This window comes from Primulina eburnea, chromosome 13 (genome assembly GCF_022965805.1).
Source record: "Primulina eburnea isolate SZY01 chromosome 13, ASM2296580v1, whole genome shotgun sequence".
Classification (NCBI taxonomy): Eukaryota; Viridiplantae; Streptophyta; class Magnoliopsida; order Lamiales; family Gesneriaceae; genus Primulina; species Primulina eburnea.
Window position 1 is genome coordinate 18505618 of NC_133113.1, and position 9649 is coordinate 18515266.

At 30.1% G+C, this 9649-nt stretch overlaps 1 protein-coding gene and 1 non-coding gene across 2 annotated transcripts; both read right to left on the reverse strand.

The window, feature by feature from the left end:
• Window positions 1–3614: 3614 nt before the first annotated feature.
• Window positions 3615–3725, reverse strand: LOC140810994 (small nucleolar RNA R71). Its single transcript, XR_012113388.1, has one exon. It is a non-coding gene; the product is annotated as a small nucleolar RNA R71 (small nucleolar RNA).
• Window positions 3726–6079: 2354 nt separating this feature from the next.
• Window positions 6080–9431, reverse strand: LOC140810331 (uncharacterized). The gene is made up of 7 exons (XM_073168206.1): window positions 9069–9431; window positions 8786–8989; window positions 8614–8706; window positions 8440–8541; window positions 8278–8343; window positions 6399–6468; window positions 6080–6302 (listed from the first exon to the last, which is right to left on the reverse strand). The coding sequence occupies exons 1-6, from the start codon at window positions 9429–9431 to the stop codon at window positions 6439–6441; spliced, it is 858 nt and encodes a 285-aa protein (XP_073024307.1). The 3' UTR covers window positions 6080–6302; window positions 6399–6438.
• Window positions 9432–9649: the final 218 nt, after the last annotated feature.

Genomic DNA, 9649 nt, shown 5'->3' on the forward strand with positions numbered 1-9649 from the left:
GTATAATTAATCAAAACATACATAATATTTTTTGAATGATGTGTAAAATGATTTAGAAACGTGCCTTTGCATTTTATAACGCTCGAAAATACGATCTTCGGCGTGAGGTGCGAGGAAGAACGAAAGGACGACGAAGGCTCCTTGTTTTCTTCCCTTAGAGTTCTCGAAATTTAGTGCGTGTTGTGTGAGTTGTGTTCCTCTGAATAGTGGTCTCCAAAGCCTAGATTTTTATTTTATAGGTTTTAATTTGTATGATAATGGGCTTGGGTTTTGGGCTTTCAAGTTTAGGACCAATTGAGCCTACTCATCCTAGGCAAATTAGCTCAAATAACACATATTTAATTGAAAAATAAATGTTTATAGAAATAAGTTTTCAAAATAATGCATTTGATATCTTAAAAGTCCCTCGTTTGCCCAAAACCGGATTCCCGGATAAAATTGAGCTCGTTTTGTAAATTAATTTTAACTCTATCATTTTTTTAAAAAAATTAATCATTTTTAATCATATTAAGAAGCCTTAAAATATTTATTGAAAAATATTTATTTTGTCTTGGTCGTCCTCAATCTCCTTTTCCTAGTCTATTACCAAATATTCGGATAAAATCTACAATTTCCATAAAATCATGTCATTAGACCCTTAATCATATAATATGCATCATGTAGCCATTTAAAATCAATTAAATAAAACAATAATGTAATTTAATTCATTTGCATGCATGTGGTTTACGTAGGTTGGCTTTTGGACGTTACAAGTCCTCCCCTCCTTAAATAAAATTCCGTCCTTGAAATTAAGACGTACCGAATTATTTGGGATAGCGACTCCTCATCTCTGACTGGGTCTCCTAAGTGGCTTCTTCCTCCCAGTGATTTAGCCATTTGAATTTGACCATCTTTATCATAGTTTCGCAACTTTCTCTCTTGTCTACCCAAGATTTGAGTAGGTCTTTCCTCATATGACAAGTTTGGTGTAAGTTGTAGTGGCTCAAAGTTCAATCTGAAGGATTTGACATGTACTTACGGAGCATTGTTATGTGGAAGACATTGTGAACTAACGCTAGATTAGGTGGCCTTTCCTTCCGTAGAGTGCCTCGTGAGGAGCCATTCCTATAGATGACTGATAACTGTTATTGTAAGTGAACTCAACTAGATGTAGTTTCGATCCCCAACTCCCTTCAAAATCGATCATGCGTGCTCGGAGTAGATCTTCTAATATTTTTATGACTCTCTTGGACTGACCCGTCGGTCTGAGGATGGCGATATTGAATAGTAGCTTAGTCCCCATTGCTGCACGTAGACTCTTCCAAAACAATGAGGTGGAACGTGTATCTCGGTCTGACACTATTGATGAAACTTAAAATTAATAATTTATTATATGTTAAAACCTGTATTTTAAAATTTAAGTTTCATTAAAATTATAAAATTATGTTATTTTAGTATTGTTTGTTTATATTTAATTGTCTTACTAAATATGTTTTATTTTTCAGGTTTTCTACGTGTTGGTAAAATAATGATAACTCAAGCTAGAAAATTCAAATGGAGGTGACTCAAACATGTTTGGAATCCTTGAGAAATTATCTACAACTTTGAAGAAGACATGATTGCCTAAAAAGTTCATTAAGATGACCAAATTGTGCAAATATCAAAAGGAGGACAAATTTACTTTTACTATGACCAGCATATAGTAAAAAAATCATAACTATTTCAATATTTAACCAAATGAGGTGAACGAAGTGGCCAGATTCATCTACAAACAATTCCCCACATGTTTGACGTTTTGAGCGGAGTCAAATTCGGTGATTAAAGTTGTGGAACAAAGCATTGAAAGAAGGGACATGGAATTGAACTTGGAGGAGACAAAGAATACTATTGCAACTACATGGCATTAATAAAAATTTTGACCCTTTCTCTCATTTGGCCTATAAATAGAGGCCTTGTGCTAGCTTGAGAATCATTCTATCTCATTGTAAAATATAGTGTGAGTGTGTATCAAAGTTCTAAGTTCTAATATATTTTCTTTCATGTTCTCAACTATGAGTGATATTTTAGTGTTGATCAAAAGTAAGCTTATGGCAAGCTAAATCTATTATGTCAAGGTGAAGAGGATGCATTCTTGGTGAAGTAAGATTGTTTATATTTTGTATATTCTTTCTTTATTTCTTTTCATTTAGCTAACTTATTTTTATTGTAGGTATAAAAATGAATTATTTGTTGTTATCAATTTACATCAAATGCTTGATACCATTAAAGTGGTTATCTTGATTTGTTGTTTAATTTTGATACAATAAATATTTCATCACTTATTATTATATATATAGATATATAGATATATATATATATATTTATATAATAATATCATAATATTTCATTTAGACGATAGCGTGGCTCTGCCGGTTGTTCTAAATGAAATATTATGATTTAATACTAACATCTAACAATCTAACATTTACTTTATCGCAACTAACTTTTATTTTTCGCATCTATCTTTTACTTTCTCGCAACTAACTTTTTCTTTTCCGCAACTAACATTTACTTTATCGCAACTAACTTTTACTTTACCGCAACTAACTTATTAAATCAATATATTTCATTTAGGCAATAGCGTGGCTCTGCCGGTTGTTCTAAATGAAATATAATGATTAAATTTAACATTTACTTTATGCAATTATTTATTTATATAGTTATAATTATAATCATAGGTACCATATATAAAATATAGGTTAATTCGGTATTTTCTATAGTGGGAACTATATTATATTACGTGTGTGTTTAATTTTCTTGGAACCATTATTTATGGTGGTTTCTTTTATTTTACTTTTAGTTAAACAATATTACATAAACCAAGAATAAATCCTCAAGCCTTGACAAAATTTATATTTTGTAAACTTCATTCTTGCATTTGGTAATCTATAAATTAATAAATTTAAACTCAAAATAATCTCTCTGTGGATCGATCTCGTACTTACGAAATATATTATTTGCAGACAACCTACACTTGGGTGAATTATTATTTAAGTAGTAGCATGTTTTTGGCGCCGTTGCCGGGGAGGTATAAATTAAGTTTATATTTGTTAATTATGTTTTATTTATAAGTATTGTGTTGTTTTTTTTGTATGAGTATTTGGAGTCGAAAAAAAGTGGTAGACTTATTCGAGTATCTGAAAATAATTTAAACATGGATGATAATTCAAATAATCAAGATGATGATGATCATAATAATAATAATAATAATAATAATAATAATAATAATCAAGAACATGATCAATAAAGAACACTTAGGCACCATATGAACCCTATTAGAACTAGTGCCCCATTTTGTTTAGTTTTTCCTCCTGATGCATCTAATTTCAACTTCAAACATCAAATTATTCAACTTTTACCAAATTTTTATGGCTTAGATTCTGAAAATCTATATTTGCATCTAAGAGAATTTGAGGAAGTTTGTAACACTTATAATGATCAAAATTGTAGCATGGATATAGTTCGATTAAAGCTTTCCTTTTTTCTTTAAAAGATAAACCTAAAACATGGCTACAAAATTTAAGATCAAGTTCAATAAGATCATGGGAAGAAATGAAACAACAATTTCTCAAAAAGTTTTTCCCTTCCCATAGAAAAAACTCTTTTAAAAGACAAATTACAACTTTTTCTCAAAAACAAGGAGAAACGTTTTATCAATGTTGGGATAGATATAAAGAATTACTTAATACATGCCCACATCATGGTTTTGAAACATGGAGAATAGTTTCTCACTTTTATGAAGGTCTAATACCTAAAGATAGGCAAATGATAGAATTCATGTGTAATGGAACTTTTGAAGATAAAAACCCAAATGAAGCTATAGAATATTTGGATTCATTAGCAGAAAATGCTCAAAATTGGGATAATATAGGCACAATAGAACCACCAACAAGTAAAAACAATAATTCAACAAATGGGGGTGGTATCTATAATCTTAAAGATGATATAGATATTCAAGCTAAACTTGCATCTTTAGCAAGAAAATTTGAGTCATTAGAAATGAAAAAGAGTGGTCAATTAAAAAGTATTCAAGAAATTGTTTGTCATATATGTGATACACATGATCATGCTACAAAAGATTGTCCAACATTACCTTCATTTAAAGAATGTCTCCATGAACAAGAAAATTATGTTAACAATTATAAAAAAACTAATACTAGATCCTTTTTCACCATCATATAATCCTGGATGGAAAAATCATCCTAATTTTAGTTGGAGGAATGATAATAATGCACAACCGTCACAACAATATTTTCAAAATAACCAAAATCATCAAGGTTATATTCCTTATGTTACACCTCCAAGAAAAAACTTTGAAGATGTAATTCATGCATTTATCCAAAAGCAAGAGTCTATCAATATTCAAAACAGTTAATCTATGAGTGATTTGAAAGAATCTCTTGCAAAATTTGCATCTGCACTTAATATTCATGAAAAAGGAAAATTTCCATCTCAACCTCAACCTAACCTAAAAATCAAAATCAAGAATTAAAAAATGAAAAAATTGATCAAATAAAATCTATTATTACCCTTAGAAGTGGTAAAATATTTAATGATCCATATAGTAATGAAAACAAGGATCATTTAAAATCAAAGAGTAAGGATAATAATCATGATACTTTTGAGAATGATGATACATTAAATTTAATAATAATATGGTGAATGATAAATCATCTGAAATAGTAAATAAGTCAAATAAACCTCCACCATTTCCTCATGCATTAACAAATCATAAAAAACAAAAAAGTGATTCTGATATCTATGAAGTTTTTAAACAAGTGAAGATAAATATTCCATTATTAGATGCTATTAAACAAGTACCTTCTTATGCAAAATTTTTAAAAGACTTATGTACTGTGAAGAGAAAATTGCATGTGAAGAAAAAAGCATTCTTGGCTGAACAAGTAAGTTCTATTCTTCAAAATAATTCTAGTTTAAAATATAAAGATCCTGGTTGTCCAACAATTTCATGTATTATTGGAGAAAATAAAATTACAAAAGCTTTGTTGGATTTGGGAGCAAGTGTGAATTTACTTCTTTATTCAGTTTATGAAAAACTTAATTTAGGAGAATTAAAACCTACTTCTGTTACTCTCTTACTGGCGGATAAGTCAATCAAAATACCTAGAGGTATTGTAGAAGGTGTGTTGGTTAAAGTTGATAAATTCATATATCCTGTAGATTTTATCGTTTTGGATACACAACCAATAGAAGTACATAATGAAATTTCAGTAATATTGAGACAGCCATTTCTAGCAACTTCAAATGCTTTAATTAATTGTCGAAATGGAATAATGAAATTTTCTTTTGGAAATATGACTCTAGAACTTAATGTGTTCAATTTATGTAAACAACCAAGTATCACTACAAGAATAAATGCTTATGGTGACATTCATAAATGTCATCATATTCAATATTTAGTGACATTTAAGTTTTAGTGACACCTCACACAAATGTCGTCTATTCCAATGTCGTCTTAAACTTCCTGACATTTTTTTATGTCATTAGAAGACGTTAATGACAACTTCATACGTGTTACTAATTATTCATATAATGACAATTTTAAATGTCAAGAAAACTCATGTTTTAAAGACATTTATACATGCCTTGCTATTATAGCAATAATGACAAATTTATATGTCAAGTAACATAATTTATAATGACAACTAAAAGTGTCGTATATATTATTTATAATGACAACTAAAAGTGTCGTGTATATTATATATAGTGACAATAAAAAATGTCACTAATGATATGTTATAAGGTTAATTTAAAATGTCTCATTATGTAATCTGTAATGACACTTACAAATGTCTTCTATACTAGTATATAAGAACATTGAAAATTGTCATTAATAGTTGTTTATAATGACTTTTTGAAATGTCTCCATATGAGCTTTACAATGACATTTTTTATGTACATGATTTAATGTTCTATTGTGACATAAAAAATGTCATATTTTATGAAATGCCATCGATTTTCAATATTTTCATGATATAATATTCAAGGATATAACAAATTAATATAAATACAAATACAAAATTTAAAATTGAAATTAAATTGCTAATCAATAATTGTCATTAATTTTGCAATCATTAATGTATAAGACTGACAAATTAATTTGTTATCTCGAAAAACATCTATATCACAACAAATGTACAAAATGTATTTAGTTTAAGAACTAACAAACAATTAAGTCTTCTAAAGCAATACATAAGCAAACTTGTGACGCATCTTCATTATTCAACCATCTCATCTTAATCAAAATCCAATATTCTTGTCACCTACAATAAAAATTCATATATTTGTATGAATGAAATAAAATTATAGAAACACAAATAAAGAGATTAAAATTTAATTCCAACTAGTGAATATCATACCAAATGATAAACTGGAAAATTATTATTTATCCAAATGCACCTAGTAGAAATCTTCCTCATTAACTGTCAACTGCAAATATAATTGATATTGGTTTAAAAAGATACTAACATGACGGACATAATAATAAATACTAGTTAATTGAAAAGTTGAATATCATACCAAATGACAAGGCCAAGCTATCATTCCTCCAAGTGTATCCCCAACCTTTTGTAAAAGATCATATGGCCTAATCAAACTCTCTTCCCGTTCTAGGACAACTAGAACTTGTATTTCACACCAATTTGGTCCCAACGTCTGTCTTCCTACTTCGGTATTTGGATCCATGCTACGAACCACTCCTTTTGCCACAATTTTCGTCGAATCAAATAGACTTTTTATTGAGACAGAACATCCAATCTATGTGAAAATGCAAAAGAGAAAGTTTTGATAAAAACAATTATAAAGTACAATCATCAACAACCATTATACTAATGAGTATGTCCAGCTAGCCAGAAAACAAAAAAGCATAAAGAAACATCATTCAAATTAGTTAACTCATGACAGCAAATATACATGTAATATATATTCTCAACCAAAATATACTATCTAAATCAATAAATGGCTAACTCGAGATAATTATAAGCTCACACAAAACATAGCTTACAAAAAAGCAATGCAGTATTAAGAAAGAAGACTTGGAAGGGATCTTAGCAATAAATAAAGAAACTTGTCATCATCATACGAGATCAATGAACTAGTGGTGTTGGAATTTATTAGTCTTCTTCATATATACTATATACATATATATCCATTATCTGTAATCGAATTAATTCCTTCTTATTAAAGTAGTACTATTGTCACAGATTTGTACTCTACTATGTACTGTGAGGACAATCAACAAGATGATATTGCAAGATGATATAGGAACCACCTTTTCTAATGATTTTCCCCATCTTCAAGATTTATATGGTGAATTTGATGAAGATGACACTAAAGTCTACTTGATTTTCCCCATCTTCAAGATTTATATGGTGAATTTGATGAAGATGACACTAAAGTCTACTTGTCCTCGTCACTTACAATGGAAGAAAATGAATGGAGTCCTTGCTTTTCCTTGCAATCTAGCAAGAATTCAGAAACATGTTTACTAGTGGATGAAATAAATCTGGACAAAGAATCCAGTCTTCTTCACCTACTAAAGGCTTATGGAGAGGCTGTTGAAAAAGGCGAGAGTGAGTTAGCAAATAAGTTTCTAAAGATGGCCAAGGACTTACTAGCTAATTTTGCAGGAATTGTAATTATTGGTGATGGAGAAGTGGAGGATATGAACACTTGTTCTAGTTTCAATTCATTTTTTGACAAATTTGTGAGACACCACAATGCTCTCTATGAAGCTTTAGAGAGTAGTTTCTCGGTTGATCTTGCAGAAGCAAGAACAGCCATTGAAAGTCTTTTTCAATAGGCCAATTTTTTTTTTAAATAAGCCCGCCTAGGCGCGCCAGGTCTACTAGATGATCTAACGTATATTCTTAAACCAAAAATCCAATGCTGAATCAATAAAGTACTAACTAAATATAATAATAAAGTAATAAAACTAGAAAAAAGACTTTACCCTTGGAGATAATGGACTACTAGAGGATGTTGTGTGTTGTATATTGTTGTAATTTGAACCAAGGTTTTGGTTTGGTTGATTGCAAATCTTTGATTCTAACATTGCAATGTGTTGGCCTTTTTTCTAATTTGCTCATCCATTTTTTCTAACTTTGTCTTTTGCTCCATCACTATTCGATTGCATGTACTACGGCTTGGAACTTCTCCCCATAAATCAGATGGGTTAACACCATCACCAAGCATACGCACTCAGCCTGATCTATCTGGTCCAATGATCTGAGCAAATACGTCATTTTGACCAATTTGATCATCCTCATCTTCAGGAAGTTGATTTTCTAGTTCTTTCATTGCAGCCTTCACCAAAAAATCAAAATCCATAATTTATTCATAATGATTATGAAAACAAATATCTTTGAAAGTAATCTAGTTGAAGTTTATAAAACAACTTACCAATTTTTCTTCCACAATGTTGCCTGAGGGACTTCCATTAGCATGAGTGAAACATGCATGAAATAATTCAACTCTTGATGGAGGTCGCCCTTTTTCTTTTTTCTAATATGTAATTGGTTAAAAGTTTGTAGATTCTAATGCATGTAGAATTATAAGATTAATAAGATAAATTACCAATTTTTGTTGCACTTGAGCGAAAGATCTTCTTCCAGTTGTCTGATTCATTATCTTTTGGTTCCGAGCAATCTTATTTTTTTCACTTCTCTCCTGATACATTAAATTCAACTTGGTACACTAGACAAATGTCTACATGAACATTTTTCTAAACATATAAAATATTGTATACCTTTGATTTTTCAGAGTTCCACTGAGCAACTAGTTTCACATATTGTTCTACAAAAGCTCTTTTATCTCTTTCTTCAAGAAGAACTTGCATTGGCAACTCAGGATCATAATACTTCTTTTTTAGTTTTGCCTTCCAGTTTCTCCATTTTGTTGCTATTGAACGTAGCGTCCAACTTTCTGTTCCAGGAGGAAGGTCGTACTTTTCCTACAAAGGAATTTAGACAATTTACCATCATAGTAAAAAATTATTTAATAATAAAATTATTCAATAACATTTCAATTACCTTTATAACATCTAGCATTTTTTTCTTACTATCCAGGGGCATTTTATGCCAATCTTCCACGTCAATCGGACAAAATTTACCATTTCTTGCCAAAGTACCCAAAAAATCAGTAAATTTATTTCTTCTTGATCCAATAGGACGTCCCATATCATCACATCGAATCTTAATACGTGGCAGCGTGCTAGGTCTACCCCAAATTTCTTTCATAAATGTAGGGCCTCTAGTTTTCTTCTCAGCGTTAAGAGATTCACTTTCGCTATCTACATCTAGATGCAAAAAAGAGAAATAAATGATTGAATAAATAAAGTGAAATGAGTTCTTACATTTTTCGTATAGGTTATCTTGATCAGATTCTTCGTCCATAAAACCGTGACACTAGAAAAAAGAAATAAGAAGGAAGGATTAGCGGCTGAACGAGGGAAAATAAGGCGCAAGAGATTTGGGAGAAAGAGCGGCGAGAGAGAGATTTGGCACAATGTATAAATTAATCCGTCGTTCTTTCCTTGTTTTTCTTTTTAATTAAATTTTTTTTTTGTTTTTTTAATGAGAGTGAGAGTGAGAGTGCGTGAGAGATTAAAAAA

Excerpts from the sequence above, each read along its gene's own strand:
- LOC140810331 (XM_073168206.1), bottom strand. The coding sequence starts at position 9,431 with ATGGACGAAGAATCTGATCAAGATAACCTATACGAAAAATGTAAGAAC. Across the intron at positions 8,990-9,068 it reads AAATGCTAGATGTTATAAAG|GAAAAGTACGACCTTCCTCC; the intron begins GTAATTGAAATG and ends ATTCCTTTGTAG. Across the intron at positions 8,542-8,613 it reads CTCAAGTGCAACAAAAATTG|AAAAAAGAAAAAGGGCGACC; the intron begins GTAATTTATCTT and ends ATTACATATTAG.